Source organism: Lytechinus pictus, chromosome 10 (genome assembly GCF_037042905.1).
Source record: "Lytechinus pictus isolate F3 Inbred chromosome 10, Lp3.0, whole genome shotgun sequence".
In the NCBI taxonomy this organism is placed as follows: domain Eukaryota; kingdom Metazoa; phylum Echinodermata; class Echinoidea; order Temnopleuroida; family Toxopneustidae; genus Lytechinus; species Lytechinus pictus.
In genome coordinates this window covers 2,167,799-2,190,877 of record NC_087254.1, presented here as the reverse complement: position 1 = coordinate 2,190,877, position 23,079 = coordinate 2,167,799, and the positions used below count along the sequence as shown (strand labels likewise).

The 23,079-nt window shown below is 37.9% G+C and overlaps 1 protein-coding gene across 1 annotated transcript; it reads left to right on the top strand.

Annotated features, from left to right (window-relative positions):
• The first annotated feature begins 3,704 nt into the window (after positions 1–3,704).
• LOC129268942 (nascent polypeptide-associated complex subunit alpha, muscle-specific form-like) lies at positions 3,705–22,456 on the top strand. Its single transcript, XM_054906393.2, has 12 exons — positions 3,705–3,861; positions 5,921–6,051; positions 6,772–6,907; positions 8,204–8,376; positions 9,325–9,469; positions 10,344–10,420; positions 10,640–10,750; positions 12,542–12,643; positions 13,456–13,594; positions 14,037–18,143; positions 18,538–18,727; positions 19,433–22,456. The coding sequence occupies exons 1-12, from the start codon at positions 3,741–3,743 to the stop codon at positions 19,524–19,526; spliced, it is 5,526 nt and encodes a 1,841-aa protein (XP_054762368.2). The 5' UTR covers positions 3,705–3,740; the 3' UTR covers positions 19,527–22,456.
• The last annotated feature ends 623 nt before the right edge of the window (positions 22,457–23,079 follow it).

Genomic DNA, 23,079 nt, shown 5'->3' with positions numbered 1-23,079 from the left:
TGTATTAAAAAAATGGTCCTACGATGATTGCTAACCTTTGTGTTGTTCCTCTTAATATTGACTGTTAATGGTCTTTCCCTTGGTGTGAATGTACCCATAGGAGATGCGCACTGGAGTAGAGTTCAATGAACATGGATAGCGCTTTATTGCTCAGAGTCTTCTTGATGGTTGGTGAGATCCTACTCCAGGCAATATACATCTCAACAAGCAGGAGATAGACAGGGGATTTACATTCAAAAGCTCATAGTCCCCTTACAAATTATGCAGATGGGTTTGTGTGTATTCCCAACCCCTGTGGCTTGTTTGGTCAATATGCTTTACTCAAATCAAAATATTATGAATACCGGGATGGTATCTAAGATAGGATGCATCAGTTGAACTTGCACATGTGTATATTTGGAAAAATCAAGTAATAAGTGATTGATAGCTTGTATGGAAATACACCTGTACATCCATGGAAGTAGGTTTGGAAGGAGAATTATTTCAATAATGAATTTAAAAGAGATAAAACAAAGTTCATAAGAGCCAAATACTTTAGGTAAAGAGCACAATACTTTTATGTGAAATAGTTTTTGTCTCGCCTGCATAGCACGGTGAGACCATAGGCGCCGTTTTTCCGACGGCGGCGGGTGGCGACGTCGTCAACATCAAATCTTAATCAAGGTTAAGTTTTTGAAATGTCATCATAACTTAGAAAGTATATGGACCTAGTTCATGAAACTTAGCCATAAGGTTGATCAAGTATGACTGAACATGCTGCTTGAGTTTCAGATTAGATGACCAAGGTCAAAGGTCATTTAGGGTCAATGAACTTTGGGCATGTTGGGGGTATTTGTTGAATTTCCATTATTACTTTTAATGCTTATGGAGCTAGTTCATAAAACTTGGACATAAGAGTAATCAAGTATCACTGAACATCCTGTGCGAGTTTCAGGTCACATGACCAAGGTCAAAGGTCATTTAAGGTCGATGAACTTTGGCCATGTTGTAGGTAATTGTTGAATTGCCATCATAACTTTGAAAGTCTATGGATATAGTTAATGGAATGTGGACATAGCCTGGGTAATCTAGTAGCATTGCTCATCTTGCACAAGTTGTAGGTCACTTGATCAAGGTCAAATGTCATTTAGGGTCAAAGGACGTAGTAGCGTATTATATGAATGCTTTTTTTTGTGAATTATTTTAGTCATTTTCAAAGTCAGTACTGCTGCTATATTGAATCACGTAATGCAGGCGAGACTGCCAGAGGCGCCCCACTTGTTTTTTCATTCATTCTGTCTCTTTCTGGATTGTAAGAGGGAATTTCCCTAATGATATAATGGACCATTCTTTGCAATTATGTGACCAATATAATGACAATTTTTTACTTTAATTAGTTATAACTCTCAAAAGTTATTAGATTTACTTATTTAATGTTTATCTGACAGTAACATGTTTGATCAACTATCATTTGGAAATATTTCATGCTGACAACAGCATGCATGTTTAAGGTCAGAGGTCAAAAGAAGTGGGTCACGTGTGTGACACCACACACGTGACCCACACACGTGACCCACTTCTTTTAACCTCTGACCTTGAACAATTGCTAAATCTATAATCTTGTGAGAGTTGTAACAAATTAAAGACAAGATTTCTCATAATTTTGGTCACACATGTGACCAAGAATGGCCCGATATGATTTGTTTGGTATAGTTACTCTCATCTTGAGTTTCTTATATAGAGTTACCTACCATCATCATTAAACACTCTAATATTGGGTAATTTATGATCATAAATATTGAGAGGACTTCACATTCTTGCTGGTAATGATCATAAATTTATAGCCATGTAATACTATTCTATTGTCGATCCATACAACTACATGTACCTGTAAGTTTATACAGATCTCTATCAGATTACTGAGGATTCAAACTTGAAGGTGACATTTATACCTATTCAAATCTTTTTCCCTCAAATTTGTTTTTCGTTGCACCCTCCTCCCATCTGTTGTACTTGTTGAATGAATGTGACTGACTAAATGAATAGGTCAAAACAATGTAGTGAATAAAGTAAATGTACATTAATAATGAAACGTATTAACTCAGTGTTCGATCATTAAGAGATAAATACCGAAAATGAACTCTCCAAACTCACTGTGAGCTGGATCTTTAAAAGCACTGTGTTTGTTTATGAAATAGACTGATATTATTTGTAGCTTGGTCAAATCTCCAAGCTTCCTGTACATATTAAAAATTGAGAGCTCTTTCTGTAATGAGTTCAGTATGACCTTCACTCACAACTCTGAAGAGTAGGCCTAGTTAAGGATTGAGCATGAGTGAAAAGGACATCACTGGCTGCTTTGAATACCAATTGGATGCTTAATATTGCTTATTAAATATTGACTGCTTTTAGAGTCATTGGTCCAAACTATGTCCCTCCAGGGCCTCCAGGCTGATTTTTTTTTTAAGTGTATGTTCAACAAGTTATTGGCCATTGAGCTCTGTATTGGCCTTGACCAGGAAATTATTTTATCAATATTTTTTCATTCAGATGATATCCTATAGTAATTTTCATAAGTGTCATTTACGAGTAATTGATGGGACATTATAGAGATGTGGGCTTGTTTTTAAGCCTTGTTGATATTGTGCCATATGAGATGGTAACTTGGTAGGGTTGGACTTGCATGTGATGATATGTAGGGAAATTGCTTGAATTCTCTTGCAAAGATTGATTAGCGATGTTGGTTACTTAATTGTTGGTTAAAGGAAAATGAAACTCTTGGAGCAAGTTAGCTTTTGTGAAAGCAGAAAAATCAAAGAATAAGATCAACAAAAGTTTGAGTAAAATAGGACTAGCAATAGAAGAGTTATGAGCATTTGAATGTCAAGATCACTAATGCTATGGAGATCCTCCCATTGGCAATGCGACCAAGATCTATGATGTCACAGATGAACAACTCTCCCCTTTTGGACACTGAAAATATACCCCAAAACATCTCTTTTTGCTCATTCTAATCATATGACAAACGATTCATCAATTATATAATGTTGTGAAACCTCTGTACTTGTCCTCTCATAAAGAGAACACCTCACCTTGTGATAGACTCTATAAAAGTGAGAATATAAGTGAAATAAGTACTAAAGTAATGAGGGAGTTGTACGTTTGTGACATCACAGATCTTGGTCGCATTGCCAATAGGAGGATCTACATGGCATTAGTGATCTCAATATTCAAATGCTCATAACTTTCTTATTGTTCATTCAATCTTCCTCAAACTTTCAACAATATGTTTCTTTGACTTTTCTCTTTGATATGGATTCAGCTGGTTTCAAGGGTTTCATTCTCCTTTAAAAGATTGATATCTAGGTTAGTTGATGGTATTATTTACTGAAAGGAGTGATATTGCGTAATTCTGTTGATTAATCAATTTTTGAAAGGTCATCATTTTAATGATTATAAGTATTTTTTTGTTAGCCATTGATTTCTGAATTCTGTAATCCACATACATGTAGGCTTTGAACTTTGACCTCCTGATGCCAGTAGGTAACTGGTTAAAACCGAGGATAGTCGAATGGCTCTGTACTTAGTGAATATTTTAAAAAGTACTTCACATCATCATTTAGATATATTTCAGATTATATTTTTCAAATGACTGTGCAGTAAAAATCTGTTTTATTATTCATTTTTTCCTATCTCTTTTACCTGTCTTTGATATTTGTCCTCCAGGCCAAGCTTTTCTTCCAAGCTATGGTAGCAACATTATGCCTGCTGGTCCCTACAGGAACCCATCTAGAAGCCCTTCAGTTGATAACATTACCAATCATAGATATTCTACAGGTTCAACAGCATCGGCTAGCTCATCAGGCACCTGGTCAAATAGAGGTATTAAGCTCCCCCTCCCCTCCCCTCCCCACCCTCGCTCTAGTCCCCAAGCCATTTATCAATGAAATATAAAAAAGAATGCATGTAGCTATGGGCAGTGGTATATTTAAGGTACAATGGGATTGGGCGAACCAGGCAGATGCCACTTTCCAGGGGTAGGGATTGTACCCCCCTCCCCACCATTAACTATTTATGAGCTTTATTATAGTGCTTGCTCTTGCATTATCCATGCATGCTTCCTTCACATAGACCTTTGGTTTATGTATACAGTGCAAAAAGGACATTAGTATAATGGGTCATTGTAATAGGGCGTGTGGGATAACTAGGAGAAACTTAATAAGACGTTACCAGAACATCTAATTTCTACCAGATTGGGTCTTAGATCAATGGGAATAACCAGGAATTCCAATTTCTTACCACCACAAAGAGGAACAAATAGACTCTAAATACTTATAGTGGTGCAATATTTGGTTCCTGTGTCCATTACTCCTTTTTTTAATTACAAAACAAATGACCAAGGAGCTGAGATGTCTAGATGAAACAAGGTTTATATAAGGTACTTCAAAACAATGTTTAAAAATAGATAATGTATAAAGATATTTAGGTTTCATATGAAGTAATGTTTTCAAAGGAACCAATATTTATTAGAGCAGCATAGAATATCTTAATATTGGATCGGATTGTATGAATTAAAATCCTGCAAGTTATTGACTTAGTCAATACCATGGAGCTAGCTCCATGTTAATACTTATGATACAGTATGTCTGCATTATGATGACACTGCACATTCAACAGCAAATAACAGCTAGTTGATAATAACCAGAACACTTCAAACCACTTTATCTGTCAGGCATTGCACACTGTTTCCTATACCGGAGATGGTTAGGTTTTTATAACAATACCATATGGTGCAGAGGAAGCGATTGCATTCATATGGGTCTTTGTGTCAGTATTGTCTTTTTTGGCACTTTCTACATATTGGTTCCATTATATTTGACTTTGTCTGAAATGAAACAAGGAAATCATAACAAAAAACATACAGCATGGTAAAAAAGCAGCAGCTATACCTTCCTTCCTCAAACCTCCTTCGACTAACAGGTGTTTTATCTACATGACACATTTAAACTTGTCGGGTTTGTAATGATTCTCACATGTCAATGATGGATGCATTGTGGTCTAGTGGTTCTGACTCCTGTTTTTCCATCAGAGGGTCGTGGGTTCAAATCCCAGGTATAACATGTTTTTCATCTTCGAGTAATTCACCTACGATGTACTCAAATGTGCTGGACTCACTCAACTCAATTGAAGTGAATGGATACCCAGTAAGATTAATTTTTGAAATTCACGAAGCCAGGATAGTGATGATGGGCTTTGGAATAGATTGTATGTAGATAAATGCTGATTAGCATTAATATTATTATTGTTATAATGGCTTCTAGCTTTTTTTTTTTTTGGAGGGGGGGGGGGCAAATGACATATCCCTCTGCCCTTGTAACATGTAATAACATGCTGCCTTGTCATGCTTATATAGTGTACAATACTTCATTTTCTCTCAGTTGGTCCACTAATCTGGTAGGCATGACCTTTATGCTCAATTATACTTCACATCATTTTTGCACTGAGCCAATTATCTACAAGGTTTCACTTTCTACAAACTGTTTTGCTTACTTGAACTGGGTCTAGTTAAACCAGTTCTAGAGATTGTTCCTGAGAGTAAAAATTATAGTGAGCTGAATGTGAATAAATTTCTTGCTGAAGGAAAACATAACATGGCAGAGATCTGAACCCTCGGCTCTTTGATAGACGAGAGTCGGGGAATCACTACTCAACGACACACCTATTATTATTCTGTCATGCATGCATTGCATGTGTACTGTAATTGTACATTCATGTTGTGCATTGAGATCTTAAGGCTGGATTGACCATCGTTGGCATGGTCTATTGAAATTGTTTTCTTTTCAAATTTGTTTGAGTCTGACCAATATGAATAGGATATATTGAAAGCCTTACATGAACTGATTGAATATTCATTATGAGTCTTTGTCCTTGTTTATCACAGAGAGCACAGAGCACTCAACACCTGTTAGAAACAACCAAGGTGGACAACAACAGCAAGGTTATGAGCAAGACTCATCATCTCTAGCCCCACCCCACTCTTACCCAGGGGATCCACCAATGTCACATGGCATGGTAAGTCATTACCCAACCCCACCCCTACCCAGGGGATCCTCCAATGTCCCATGGCCTGGTAAGTCACTACCCTACCCCACCCCTACCCAATGGATCCTCCAATGTCCCATAGCATGGTAAGTCACTTCCCAGGCGATCCTCCAACGTCCCATGGCCTAGTAAGTCACTACCCTACCCTACCCCTACCCAATGTATCCACCAATTTCCCATGTCATGGTAAGTCACTACCCAACCCAACACCTACCCAGGGGACCCACCATTGCCCCATGTTATGTTAAGTCACTTCCCAACCCCACACCTACCCAGGGGACCCACCATTGCCCCATGTCATGGTAAGTCACTTCCCAACCCAACACCTACCCAGGGGATCCTCCTATGTCCCATGGTATGTTAAGTCACTTCCCAACCCCACACCTACCCAGGGGACCCACCATTGCCCCATGTCATGGTAAGTCACTTCCCAACCCAACACCTACCCAGGGGATCCTCCTATGTCCCATGGTATGGTAAGTCATTACCCCTATCCCACCCCTACCCAAGGGACCCACCATTGTCCTATGGAATGGTAATTCTCTAGGAATTGAAGGATTTTTTTGGTCATGATTTAGAATAAACTTTTATGTTTATATATTTTGTTCTAGTTCTTGAAATATTATTGGTTATCATTGAATGATATCATAATTGTATTGAAAGTTAATTTTGATATTTCCATTGCTGCAGGATTTACCACCACCACCACCTGAGATGTTACAGCATGGGGTACAATCACCAGGCATGGTACCTCCTAGTCCTACCTCAAGGATGAACCACTATGGTGTTCCTAATTCACCTCATTACCCTCCACAATCACCTAGTGGTAAGACAATTCATTCCAATCCAATCAATGTTTGCAACCAACAGACAAGCAGTTTTAAGTCTTATCCAAGGGAGTTTTATTAAGGGATATTTATTATGCCTTGCATATTATAAAAATATTGCTTGCTCATGAGGATGACTTTGTAAACTTTTATTTCCGATGTGCTTTTAATATTGGTCCTTCTATCGACCCGATGCCTTGGCAGAATGGTGGTAGAAGGGCTCAGTATGAAAAGCACAGAGGGAGTGATGATTCCACTGTCATCCGAATACAGAGCAGTCCATATTTGTTTGATATGCCTTATCGCTATCACAAAGATCCCTCTTACACTAACCCTAGATTCAAGGGTTACCGGTATCTATTTTAGGACTACTAGGAAACTAAAACCCAAGGAGAGAATCAATCTTATTGGAAAGAGTAAAATGTGAGGAGCAACATATATCATGTTTCATCTAAATCGGTTATAAAATGAGAGTTATGAAAGTTTGAAAATGCCTGCAACACTTTCTATAGGGACCTTCAAATTGGCAAATGTGCTACAAAATGGCTGATTTTGTGGACAATTTTCCATTTGTTTTCTTTACAATTTTTCACATTTTCCCCCTTTATGTTAAATATATATTTCTGATTATCTCCCCTGACTTTGACATATGTGGTATGAATTTTATTTCCCCATGACATATGTTGTGCTCAGAAGGAGGCAAGATACAAATTGACAGATAATGGGGGAAAAATTGAAAATGGAGAGTTGTCCACTAATTCATCCATTTTGAAGCATGTTTTCCACTTTGAGGTTCCCCATAGAAAGTACAATAAGACTTTTTAAACATCCATATCTCTCTTATTTCATAACCGATTTTGATTAAACTTGTTTTAAATTGATCCTTTCATTCAAATCAATTCAACATTTCTTTCCAAAGGTATAAGCATTAATATATTTCTAAAAGTTATAATACAATTAGCTTTTAATATGCCTAAGTATTCTTGTTCAGTTCGGTAGCTCAGAATCAGTGGCGCAGGAACATTCTGGAGAGCATTTCCTCCACAATTTTCATCTGACAAGGACAACAGTTCCTATGGTTACCGTTGGATAAAACAGGACTGTTAAAAGGTCTGACAAGTCCTTTCATGAAACGCTCCCCTGATCAAATTAATCTTAGGAGGGAAGATTTCATTCTGTACAGAGCGTTCGGGTGCCATCGGCTGCTAGTTATCCAACATTGTATTTCAACTATTCAAGCTTAGTTGGAGAACAAGAACTAACTCCTGTGTTTGTAATATCTGAATTGATCTTAGGCAATGGTGGTTACTACAACCAGTTTCAGTTTCCTGCATCAGCTGGTAGTTCACCTAGTAGACAACCATTTAGAAATAAACCCAGCTTTGATGATCCACCATGGCTTCGCAATCATCAACCTAGGAATAGACCTCCAAGTGGTTCAGATTATCCTGAGGATCATACTGCAAATGTAAGCATTTCCTGTCAAAATATGACCTATGTATGCCCTGTGATGTAGAATATACAATCAGTTGCATGATTGATATCGGTTGTAAGTCTATGATTAACCATGAATGCAGGGTGCTACATAAGCACTTGCCCGATTGCCCGGGGCAAGTAAAAATTTGAGTCGGGCAAGTGTTTTGAAGTAAAGACCAAAACTACTTGACCGAATTGGGCAAGCAAATTCACACAGAAGAGAGCAAAATTATCACGGTAGAATGACCAAAATTAGGGTCGATATGATATGATATTGACCCTAATTTTGGTCATGGCAGGCAAGATAAAATCACTTTGGAAAAAGAAATGTAATAACAAGAAAGAAAGAAAAAGGTCAATGGTTAATAAAACCGCAAAACTTCTTTTTGAAGAAGTAAAACTTTTTTTTCAAGGATTTTTTCGGGCAAGTGAAATAGATTTTTGGGCAAGTATATTCCAACTATTTAAAAATGCACTTGCTGGACCAAATGCATGATCTTGATATCAATCATAAGACATTATCAACCTTGGAATAGACCTCCAAGTGGTATGGACTGTCCTGAGGACCATACTGTAAATGTAAGCATTTTCTTGGAAATAAAAGGTGACCTGTGCTATGTAATGTTAGAAAGATAATACACTTCTTCAAGATCACTAAGTATAGCCAAATGGAATTTTTCTAACTCCTGAGAAAAATTATGTGTATTATATTTCTTATAAGTTGGTGATATGGATGCTTGGTATATTGTAAACCATATCTGGTCAATAGAACTAGGTTATGGAAAACCAAAATTACATATGAATGAAAATATTTGATATTCCTAAGGTATATTTCATGACCATGTATATCTGTCTATTTTCTTGTGTTTCTTTTATAAAAAAAACTGATCTTGCCTACATCACTCACTGCATTTATTCTTTTATGTCTTTCTAATGACAGGGCCAAGCAATGAGAGGTCATTTAGGAGGAGGAGGAGGAGGAGGAATGATGGGATATCAATCATTACATCATAACAAGTCTATGATGCATACACATCCCGCACATAGTATGGATAACATGTTGGCTTCAGACTTTCATTGCAATGGTATTCACTTTCATTTGATATCTTACTAAAATGATTTAATAATCAAAACTGTAAATTCCATGGGTTGATGGCAGTGTGATAATGTAAATTGTTCTTAACCCAGTCTAACATGGATGTGTGTTAAACTGATCAGTCTGTATTCTGAAGTTCGGTGTTAAGTTTAGGACATGGTCTAACTCTCTGCTAAAATTATGGGAAGTTGAAAATGTTCTAGTTGTGTTCGCATTATAAATGTCTCATTTTATTATGGCGAAGGAATTTATTAATTTATTTTTCCCAGACAGTTACATGTATGAATGAACAGAGAAACAGATGAGCTGATAAACGGAACCTGGGGGTCGTTTCATAAAGCTGTTTGTAACTACTTTATGAACGACTGGTGATCCTTTCTTGTGGTAAAAAGATATTCACCATTAAATGTTCATTGGTGATTATTTAGTGTGTAAGAAAGGTTCACCATTCGTTCTTGTCATGAAACACCCACCTGATAGAGATTTGTGTCACAATTGGCTAACTATCCATAGTTAAGCCACAACTTTAGACCAGAGTTAAACTTTGAACGTGAATATGGGCCATAATGGATTATACAAGGGTAAACATGATGTATACAATCTATTATTTGAAATACCCAAAATATGAACATATTTTCATAGTATTAACCAGTGGTACATTCTTCAAGAAGACATATGGAAAATATATACGAGGATGTTGCATGAAAATATTTGCAATCCATTGCAAATATTTGTTGCAGTTTTACAAGAAGGATGAATTTTAGCTGGAATAAATCAGGTTTATATTTCTTGTTGCGAGAAGCAGATTGACCAATCAATGGTAAGACGCATACTGACAGAATTTGTGACCTTGTATTCTTTAGATTCCCAAAGACCTCATAGTGATGGTATATCTGACTTCCATGTAGATGCCATATCGGCTCAACATGAAGGTATTAAGGTAAGAATAGATATCTCTCATTGACATTCAGTTTAGATATATGTTAATAAAGTCTTTCCTCTCTAGATCAAGTTTTTGTCATTCATTAAAACAAACAGTGAATAAAAGTATCTAAATAGCAAAGGAGTAACGCAAAAATTCTGAACCCAGGCCTATGCATTTAATCTTTGGGTCATAGTTCAGCTTTGAAATAAAAGTTTTATTTCTTCATGATTTCAGGATGCAGATAGAATATATGAATGGTTAAGGAGACAGAGGTTAATGGAGTATACCAACAACTTCACAAGGTCTGGATATGACATGCCAACCATAGCCAAGATGACACCAGAGGTAAGCATATCAACAGGTGCTTGACAGTTATTGCTTTATTCCATCCACTAATCTATACCACAAAAAAGCTTCATCCTCTTTGAACAGTTTTGAAAAGTTGTGGATATGAATTTAAAGGTAAATGCTAGTTTTGGTAACGATATCAAAATGAGTTCGTACAGAATCCAATGAAATGACCACCAAAGTGTCTGTTTGTATAAATAAAACGCATGTGCCAAAGGATTCTGGAAGAAATTGTGTAATTGCTGAGAAATCAGCAAATAAGCACAGGATTCGGGTAGAGCGTCGGGCCCGACGCTCAAAGCAATAATTATACACTGTCCCACGTGCGCTTATCTGTGTTGGGGAAGTTCAGTCTGAACATTTTTCAGCGTAGATTTCCAGATTTCACAAAGTTCAATTTATGTAACTGTACCAGATCTAGATCATCGATGATATACTGACAATTAAGCCTGGTTTTACAGACTTTCTCATGAAATCAGTGTTTACTGCAACTACTGGAATTTCTCTTTAAGTATGAATTTCCTCTGGTGGGGCATTTTTTTTTAAATGTTGACACTCTAAAGATGTCAATTGTTTCTTTGTAAAAAAAAAATGTTACAGAAAACATTGAAATTGTATTATGTAGCATAGTCAAAGTTTTAGTAAAGACTCTATTAACTTAACATGGGAGAAATTAATATTTTGTACACTGAAATTATGACTAATCAACCTGAATGACATCATCATTATGTTTGTACGACTTCCTCAAAATATGGTACGACTTGAGCTGAGGTTATCATCACGTCAGCCATCATTATCAGTTATCATTAGCAGGTGTTTTAGAGAACCACACAGTGTGTCTGGAAACATGCCAGGTGATTGGCACCCAGCAAGTTTATTAGATCTGTTATATCGTGTCTACTTACTTAAAGTTAGGAAAACGTTGATGTATTGCAGAATTGAATCTTGTCCAGGATTGCAGAACATGGATGTCATTAATTACATGGGGTGGAAACCTCCAGGTTTTACACAATGGTTAATAAAGCATTGTTTAACCCTATCTTAAGTGGGCTATTTCAGACCAGGATATAATGGGGGGGGGGGGGTCAGATCTCGGCCGTTGATTGCGTGATCGCGGCAAAAATTTGCACACGCGTAGAGCCGGATGTAAACTACAAGACTGTGTAGTAAAATTTTCAAAAAATTAATTGTTTATATTTTTTTATAATTAATTATGCAAATAAGCGTATGAAATTTGCCCTAAATTTGGTTTTTTGTGTGTGTTTTTGCCTTTAACTCAAATTATGTAGCTAGTAGAATGCTAGTTTGGATGGGAGTATAAATCTTTACATTTCTAACAAATATGTATTTTATATTGTTTTTAAATTCTTATGTATTTCTTTCTTTTTTAGAACCTTTGTTGTTTATTGTTTTTTCTGATGAACTTTGTCGGTGACCCCTTTGCGATCATAAATAACATAAAATAAATACATTTCATCCAACAAAAGTAAATATAATCATACATTTATGATTTTTGGTTGAAAAACACAATTTGCATTGACTTTATACACGGAATCACGTTTTTGAGCAATGTTGGGTCTGACATGCTCTTACAAAATGTTGCGTAATTTTGGAACCGTGTACCCGGGCATCGCAAATTTGGTCTCAAAAGATGCTCAAGACTTGGAGGTAAAAAGTCAGCGAGCGTCAAATTGACCCCCCCCCCCCCTAAAATTGACCTGTCAGTTGCTTGAGGTTGAAACCTAATAAACTGATACCTAATGAATCGATATCTTATTGATATTACAGGATCTGACAGCAATCGGTATCACCAAACCTAGTCACAGGAAACGTATAACAGCAATGATTGCACAGATGAGAGAATCTGATCCAGTACCAGCATATATACCAGTAAGGCTTGTCATGAAGATATCTGTTCAAGGGGAAGTGAACTGACCAATACTGTTTGTGGTCTCTCATTAATTGTGTGTTATAAATATGTGGTTTGAATATATCAGGAGCAAATTAGTGTGAATATCCATCTCCAGTGGGTCTTGTTTACAAGACTACTCTGCTCAGACTTGCATTATGGGTAATGAACCTGGCCAGACATGACTAGTTGAGGACTTGAGATGGTGCTATTAGGGCTATTCGTTGGTATCTGCTTTAACCCTAACTAGCCTGGGGGAGGGGCGGGGACTCAAAGTTTTGTGCAATATTTTTGCAACAGGAAAAACTCCTGCCGTGATTTTTTGGTGAAATTTTCCTTCAAGTCTCCCCATCTTTAAAAACAAATAAAGGATCTGATTTAGAACCAAAGAGGATGTTCCACTCGTGTGTTCAATTGATTGTAACTTACAAACGGCTTTATGAAACTCACCCCCTTCCCTGGATACATGATTTCTGCTTTGAAATTTACATCTGACCAATGTTTGAAATCATGAGAAAATTATCATAGAGTTCAATGTTGTTTGTAATGAGTAAGACTATGACACAGATTAATCTACCAATACTTTCACTAATGATTGCTGCTCTTTACATTACAGAGTTGTGGCGAGTTCAAATATCAAATTTAATTATGCTTGTGATTCTACTGGTTGAGGTTAAGATGATGTGGCTAGGACTTTTATGTGACTAACTGATGGATCTTGGAAATGCCTTTGTTTTAATTGGGATTTTTATAATCATGGATAAGATGAATTCATCATTTTTTTTTACCACAGGGGGATGTTGGGACATGGCTGAGACTACTAGATCTTAGTCAGTACCATAATACCTTGATGACTAATAGCTATGGAGTTATGGATGAAGTCTTTCATATCACTTGGGAAGATCTTCAGGACATTGGCATTGATAAGCTAGGTATGTACTTTACTACAGTGATCTCATCCTTGAGAGAATGTACCATGAACATTTCAAAGTCATGTCGATAAATTGAAACTGGTAAATTATCTTGGGGGTGGAAAAGGGCCTCTTTATTAGCTGAAATAGATAAAGCAAAAAAAAATAATTCATTCGTTCATTCATAATTTCTGGTAGATCTTATTTAGGGCAGGAAAAGATCACCAGTTGGACATTATGTCCAATCGCTACATGAAATGGCCCATGGAGTGATTTTGTACACTCTGGGGAAAAAAAATGTAATGTCATAGTTGACTACATGGTGTATTACTATCGAGCACTTAGAGCCTTCTGATAAAATAAGTGTTAAGCACAGTATGATTTGAAAAAAATAGCTTACAAAGCTTGGTGTGTCTATAAGAAAGGTAAAATATTCCTTTTCCTGCTTTTGTTTTCTTCCTAGGTCACCAGAAGAAAATCATGCTTGCTGTTAGGAGGTTAAAGGACTTGAAGAAAAAAGGTTGGGTACCAGGTCATCAACTGAACAGTGATTCCGGTGGCAGTGGATCACCGCAATCCTCAGTGGACGGCATCACTCCACTTCCTGCAGGATTACACTTACCTCTCCAGGAGAGAGCATCACCGCAGTCACCGCAGCAGGAGTTTGTGAACCCACCCCTCGCTAGGAAACATTCAGGAGTTCGGAGCAGCCGTGAGAGTTTAAGTAGTGATATCAGCAACAGGTCAGCAGGCTCATCATCACAGGACACAACAACACCACAGGACCCACATCCACCTATCATGCACTTGAGGCATCCTAAGCATCATGCAGATGCAAGTTATGTACCAGCGACTGCAACAATGAATGTTGGTGATGATGGGAAACGTACTCCTTCCCCGAAAGATACGCCAACATCGGAACCAAAGAATGCTAAAGAAGGACATTATGGTTCGTTTTCAACCTTCAAGCAACCAAATGCCAATACAACACAGACATTGCCAGTACAAAAAGGACCTCAGGGTATTGATAAATTAATTGGTATCCATAAGAGAGAGCAAAGTAATAGAGACTCTATTGAGAGTGCATCAAGTTTTGGGTCAGGGTCTGGGTCTGGTTCAGGGGATCATTCTTCATTGGGTTCAAAGAAATCGTTACCCCCTGCACCACCAAGAAGGACTAACTCAATGATAACGACAGTCCCTGACCCTGAGAAACTAAGAACAGCTACAATAGGTAGGAAAAAGTCCATGAAACCTTTCCACGATAGGGAGTCTGCAGTTGCTGCTGGAATGGCCAGGCATCCAGAGATTACATCAGGGTTTGCGACTATCAAAAGGACTCCATCAAGAAAAACTGATACATTGAAGAGAATGCAAAGATCACAATCTCATGATAGTGAGCCCTTGTCGGCCATCATCAGTCGATCGTCGGAAGTAATTTTTAAACCCCCTGCAGCGCCCTCTGTTCCAAAAGTGACACCAGACATGAGATCTGGAGTCGGACAACCCGGACCACGCGTGGCACCTTCTGATGGACAGGAAGATGCCAACAATAGAAGGATGGAAGCTGAAGAGATAAATGCAATGCAAAGAGGAATGCAAGCTCCAAATCAAATGATGAATGCAGTTATTCCTCCTGTTGAAAGGACTTCCCCAAACCACATTCAGCATCAGGAAACACCTAGTCAACTGGTGAATGAAAATCCCCAGCAAGCTCAAAGAACTCATTCTCCCAAGCATGTCCATCAACAACAAGTCCTTAATCAGAATCAAATGATGAATTTTCCTCAACCCCAGGTCCAAAGAAATAATTCTCCTAAGCATGTCCAACAACAGCAAATTATTAATCAGATGCAAAATCAAATGATGAATGCAAATCAACCACAGGTTCAAAGAACGACTTCTCCCAAGGATGCACAATATCAACAAGCACAAGATCGGATGAGTAATGAAATGAAAAGTGCTACTCCACCACAGGTTGAAATGAATATTTCTCAAGTTCAAAGGACTTCACCTAAACATAACCACAATCAAGTAGGGCGCAAGAATTCTAATTCATCATTGTCTATGCAAGGTGGTATTCAAACACCTTTCATGAGTCCTCAACAGGACACGGCTGTTCACCTTCAAAATGCCCATAATCACCATGTACAAGTACAGCAAGAATCTAGACATGAGGTTTCACAACCCCAGAATATGAATGCCATGCAAGATCACCCAATTTACTCAACTATAAATGTACCTCAATCCCCTAGGAAAACCAATGAGCAACCAAAGAATTACCTTGTATCTGATCCAAACCATCCTAGTAATCAGAAGCCTGTGGGAACACAAGCTATAAAACAAGCACAGAATATTCTGTCTGAAGCAATAGAATCTCAACAGGCCTCTACTTTTCCAAATGGAAGCTACCCACATTCCAAATTACATTTACGCAATGAGGGTATACTTGACCTACCCAACACGAATACTGGCATATGGGATCAAGGTCGCTCTTTACCCGAAAGTCACACCAAGTCTTTGTCAAGAAACAGGGCAGCAGAGATAGGGAGGAGTTTACAGATTGAGAAACAAGCAAATAGTTACAGCTTTGTGATGCCTCCACCTTCTACAGCAACTGTATTAGATTCTGGGAGGAGGGCATCCGCAGCATCTGCTGTGTCTGCTACTAGCAGCGAAAATAGTAGCAATAGTTCTGATAGCAGTGGTCAACCTCGAAGACCAGGCAGCGCAGAAGTGCTTTGGAAGAAACAATCCCAAGCAGATGACAGTACACCAGTATTACAACCTGTTCTTTCAAATCCTCTACAAGGAATATGGAGACCTAGGTCGAGACATCAAAATCGAAACTCAAATACTGAAATTGACGAGGATTTGACAACAGACATCTCATCGTCTTCTAAAGGATCCTCGTCTTCCAAAGGTTCAGAGGAAGATTCACCCATCAAGACGCAAGCAACATTTTTGCAGCTGAAGAAACAGTTTTTGAATACTGACTCTCAACCATTGAATTATCAAACTTTGAAAAGACCTCCAAAGAAACCAGAACCTCTTGCCCCAGAATTCAGATCAAGATCAAGATCATTTACAGAGCAAGATGAGTACAATCAGTCACCAGTCAGCAAATATGCTCCTTTTAGCTTTGAAACCATGAATCGTAATATGAATGCAAATTCTGCAGAAGATGAATCCTCCTCTCCCAGAGTATATGAAGAAATTGAGGATCGACCTATGTCTTCCTTTAATAGATCAAGTCCTCTCACATCACCAAGACATTCGACAGTGAGCCAACCACAGCAACCTAAGCCAGTTCCTATCCCCGTGGTTCCAGTCTCTGTTCCTCAGCAACATCATCAACAACTTCCTCACATGCATAATCCATCTGTCCCTGCAATTGGGTCAGTCCCTCCTCCACCAGTTGGTCCACCTCCTGCTGTGCCAGTATTACCAAAATCCGCACCTCCAGTTACACTAGAAGTTCAAACACAAGTACAGGTATCCAATGCATCTCCTGCTAAGATACCTTCTCCTTTATCACCTTCCCTTCCACCCCCACCACCACTATCTCCAATGGGACCAGCTGAAATGTCCTCATTACCATCACCACCCATGCCACCACCACCAGCACCTATTGCATTTGTACCTCCTGCACCACCAGTAGTACCATCAGTCTCTCATTCAACCCCTCCTCCTGCCCCTCCACCTGCCCCTCCACCACCAACAAACATGCAGCTGACAAACATAATGCAGAGCAAGAAAGCATCTGCATTAGAACCAGTCAATGGGAAACTTAGTAGCAGTGTACCCAAGAAGATGATGGGTGATATAGGTGGTGGTGTTGATATGATGGCTGAACTTAAGCTCCGGCAGAAGAAAAGACAGAAGGTACCTGTAGTATCGGAGAGCTGGGAATCAAACTCAGACACTATTAAACGTAAACCAGCTTCTCCGAACGAATTGGTTAATGAAGAGGTAGCTGTACATTCTAGCGACTTAAAAGAGTTTCCACCTCCTCCACCGGAACTTACTACATCACCACCTTCTGTAGAAGTGAAGAAAAGGGCTGTCCCACCAGTAGTCATGCCCAAGACGAAATCTCCCCCAAAACCTTCCAGACCACAGGAGACACCAACCCCTGCACCAACAAGTACACACTCCCCCAGACTTATCCCAATAGAGGAACCATCAAGTAGACTTGTTCCTATCAAGTCTCCCAATAACAGACTTGTCCCTATTGAAGACCCTAAAGATGTAGACATTTTCTCATCTGATATGGATAAGTTGGAGGATCAAGATGAGGTGGTGGACTCTGATAGCAGTGAGAGTAGCGATACACTTGATACAGGTCTTACTGGTTTTGAAAATGAAAACACGGACACCATCAAGAAACAGCCAATGAGACTTAGCCCGAGGAGACCGACTTCCGGAGAGACTGGCTCTTATGGTGCAGAGATCATCACTGCTTCTGTGCCTCCATTCTCTGTTGATAGATCTGCTTCTAATCATCCAGCCACCAAGAATTACATGCCAATTGAAGATGCTGCTGCAGATGCAGACTCTCTAGGTGACGGTGAGTTCCCTTAAGAGCAACAGAAACAGTCAAGTAGTTATACGCCACAATACCACTACTTTGGACATCACATCCTGAAAACTATGTCAAAGAAATATTCCACATACATGAATTGTCTATTATAAGATACTTGATGCTAATGAAAAAAAAATTTGGAATACATTCAAAACCAAGGATCATGTGTTGACATCCTCATCTTCCTCATCAAATAACCAGGAAACATTCATCCAAGTTGTGATACAAATTTGTATTTAGAAATGTTTAGAAATCTTATTCATCCTTGAGGTAAAGATTGGTTTTAAAGGGGTATCTGCTATGTTTGAAAGGTTATTGTCATGTACATATTTGACAAAAAATTTAATCTCGCTTCCTTTCCATCTTGTTGCATCTCCAGCTACCCTGAAGCTTGAAGAGATCTTACGAAGCATGGCAATGGAGGATCCTCTTGGTCAACTGCAGGATGATGACTGGACTCCACCACCAGCTCCAGTACTCAAACTTCCCCAAACATCTCCTTCACTCCCATCTCCACCACTACCACCACCACCACCACCTCCATCATCAGAGCCAGAACCTTATAACAGGTAGGATGACTACACCCATTCCAGATCCCTATTCACTTAGCTTATAAGCTAGGCGGAGGCTGTAGCTGTTGTCTTTGCCTTTACGCCTCTGATGCTGTTACGCGATGCGTCAACAATACGACTGATGCGGAAGACTAAGAACCGTGGCTGCTTCGCCACTGCCTCTACACTTCCGTCTTGTGTTAGTTGTTTTCTTTTTATCGAGAATGTCCGCTAGCAGAATATTCGATACAAATATCTGCACCAACTCCTGGTCTTCCAATGGTCTTCTGCATCAGACGTATTGCCAACGTTTTGCGTAACATCATCAGACAAAAGCTGCAGCCTCTGTCTAGCATATAGGCTACTTTAGTATGATGGTTTTTCAGCTGAGATTTCATGATTTCTAATCTCCACTTTCTCGCCTCTCCATTCCACTTCTACCTCTATCCACTATAGTCCCTTTCTATGACTTTACGCATGGTTGTACCGTAAACCACTTCCAGGATTGTTCATACCACCATGTAAACCTTCAAACATTAGATATCATGGTTTCACAATGTTCAGTGAATGTTACTGTACTAGATCTATTTCTACTATGGTATAGTGACTATTAGTTGGTTTTACATCATATGAAATCAGTATTACTGCAACTACTTTAATTCATCTTTCAAGGAAAGGTATGACATAAAAATTATGAATTTGTATTTTTTTTTTCTGTTACAGCGAGGAACCAGCAGAGGAAAGCAAAGAAGTTTTCAATGACATTGAATCCATGTTTGCTAATCTAGCTCTGGATTTGGATAGCATGATGGGCTAGAAAATGTTAGATCTATCTCAAGGTAACCTTCAACTCATCTGTCAAGGTCACCTATCATCTGTCAAGGTCACCTATCAATACTATGAAAACCTGATAAGCTGGTTCAGGATTGATATCTCCTGGTCCTTTAGGGGATTCCAACTCCGTCTATGCTCTATAGGTGACTTATCATCTCAGACCAGAGGATTGAGGATGTCACATATAGGAAGCATAAATGAACTGTTGTAGAATTTCAGGACATGAAGTTGGATGTCTTCAGTAAAGGACCTTTCAACTTTTGCCATTGTCATATTTTGCAGAGAACTGAAAGTCTGGGTCAAAAGAAAAGTAGAGCCTGAGTAATATACTACATGGGCTTAGATTCTTATAGTTGAGAACTGATGGAGAATGAAAGATCAAGCCTTCAAATCATTCATAAACATGTTCTTAAATTGATTGAATGAATGTTAGGTGATACAGAATCAGAACTTAGATCATCATTTGTGAACTGGTGAGTGGATCTTGTGGTCCTACTAGTACCATATTTTCCATTCAGGTTACATTGAATGTGCTATTGTCAAATGCTGAAAAGTGAGTGGAAAACACTCTCAAACAAATGTTTTAATATTCTGTATATAAACTTGAACATCATCATTTACATTATCTTGTACCATTCACACTGCAGGGAATCTGATTTATTATATCATTCACATTGAAAATAAGAAAAATCTGTGAATGTGATATGAGTGAGAAAAAGATGTGCAGTGAAGTCTACATATTTTCCCCAAGTCCTAGTATATTTTCATACCAGAGTGTGCAAAGCATGTGTACTCTCCTCTTCAAAGTTGAAATCAATTCAAATCAAGAACAATTATGTGGACTCGTTAGATTTGATAAGGGCAGACTCACCTGAAGTTTTAAAATCCTGTGATTAACCATGTAACTTACATACTGTATATCTCAACAAATTTTATACTTCATAATCTAATCAATCTAATCCATTGATATACGGTAACTGTTAGATGCCCTGTCAGATTGTAACCATGGGGTTTGTAATCAGGGCCCCGTCTTACAAAAGAGTTGCAATTGATCCTATCAATCGCAACTATGGAAAGCCAGCAAAGTCAATATTTAAAATGCATTTTTGTTCAAATTTTTTTCTAGATATGACGTATATTCATAAATTCATCGATTTCTTGACAATTTGGTGTGTTCTCCTTTGTTTACAAAAGACATCGTGCAAATTTCCGGTAGAAAAAATTATGACACTGATGGATTTCCATAGAGTTACGTTTGATTGGATCAATCGTAATTCTTTGTAAGATGGGGCCCAGTTGTAACTGAAACATGTTACTTTCATGGTAAGCTCATAAAGAAGGTTATCAGACCTATGTGTACATAATGAATATATATGCCTATTTATTATACAAGAAAAAAAGAAGGACCTTATAGATTAGCATAGTTGTCGATTATGGTACACTGTTTCTGTCAAATAAGTATAGATTACGACCAGGGGGCTGTTTCATAAAGCTGATCGTAAGTTGAGAGCGACTTTAAGAACGACTGGTAAACCTTTCTTGTGGTAAATTATATTGACCATTGAATGTTCATTGGTGATTATTTAGAGCGTAATGAAGGATCACCAGTCATTCTTAAAGTAGCTTTTAACTTACGAACAGCTTTATGAAACACCCACCAGACTTACCTAGATAAGATATGCAACAAATAATAAATACCAAATTATTTTTTTTGTTATTGACATTTTACAGAATTGATGTGTAAGCACTGCTTGGTTTTGAGATGTGAAAGGTCTATGCATGAAAATATGATTGTTTTTAAATGAAACATTGCATGTCATTGATTTTTTTTTTTTTTTTTTTTTTTTGACTGAAAAATGTGCTTCTGCTCCTTGAATAATGTATTTTCAATTGCATTTTATTCATCTTCCTTTCTTTTTATATATTTTTGGATCACGGACCAAAGGGACATAAAATATGATAGAATTGATTTTTGATTTTTTTTTGCCAATTTTTTTCCTCTTCCATTTCATAAAGATTGATTTGATCCTCAGGGAATGTGTGTTAGGATTACAAACAAGTTTTTATCATCCATATGCTCCACTCTAAGATTTAGAATTGGTTTTCGCTTTGTAGGGCATCAGAATAGAGTTGAATGATAGCCATAGCTGAAGAGGTATTTCATTCATAACAAGACTTTACACATTGACTTATGATCCTTTCTTGGTTGCTATCATGTTCTCATTCGGTCATTCAGCTATTGAGTGAAAAATCAGATTTTTAAAGATGACATTGTTTTTAAATAGCACATCAATACAAGGTTTTATTTACATTAATGCTTAGATGTGTCTACCTGTTGTGCTAGTTATTTGCCTGTCCGAGTATATTACACCTAAACTTTTGCGCAAGGCACCCTCATGTATCGTCTACCTACCCTTGTCACTGGTAGAATACATCAACTAATTTGATAAGGGTCATACAAATTAAGTATTTGTTGAAATGCTAGTGGAGGTAAAAACATGAATAGTCAACTGTCATGTGTAAGGTCATGTGTAACTTCTGGGAGGTGTTTCACAAAGATGTAAGTGTGACTTAAGGCCACCGCACACCTTATGACTGGTCTGCGACCCGATTTCAGAATAAAATGTAATAGAATTTGATGCTAATATTGAGACTTGGAATATCTTACTGTGTAATGTTCGAAATCATCGTACGAATACCTATGATCAAATTTGTGACTATGCTATCATCCTTCTTAGAATAAAAGCCAATTTAATATCTAGTCGAAATGACGTCATAGCAGTCTTACGATTTGAACCTAATTTGGACTTAACTCCAAAATAAGGGCTTGCAATCTTTCAAAATTGTTATAATATTATTATTTCAATTAATTTCAACCTCAAATAAAATGATATGTTCCATTCACATCTTCAGAAAATGAGCAAAATGCTAAATCGGGTCGCAGACCAGTCGTAAGGTGTGCGGTCGCCTTTAGAGTGGCTCTTAAATTCCCATATGAGTGTAGTAAATGCATCACGACATTGATCAGATCATATGCGCTTGGGACGTGCACTACCGCGTATCCACCTATCAGATTACATGTTAAGGCGACCGCACACCTTACGATTGGTCTGCGACTCAATTTTGGAATAAAACGTAGTAGAATTTGATGCTAATATTAAGACTTGGAATATCTTACTGTGTTACATGCATGTTCCAAATCATCGTACAAATACCTATGTTCAAATCTGTGACTATGCTATCATTCTTCTTAGAATAAAATCAAATTTAATATCTAGTCGTAATGACGTCATAGCAGCCGTAAGATTGGCTACGATTTGAAACTAATTTGGCCTTTACTCGAAAAATAAAGGCTTGCAATCTTTCAAAATGATTATATTAGTATTCTTTCAATTAATTTTAACCTCAAATAAAATGATATGTTCTTTTCACATTTTCAGAAAATGAGCAAAATGCGATTTGTTCCAAAATCGGATCGCGAACAGTCGTAAGGTGTGCGGTGGCCTTTACATATCATGTGTGTGTATGCATTTAAG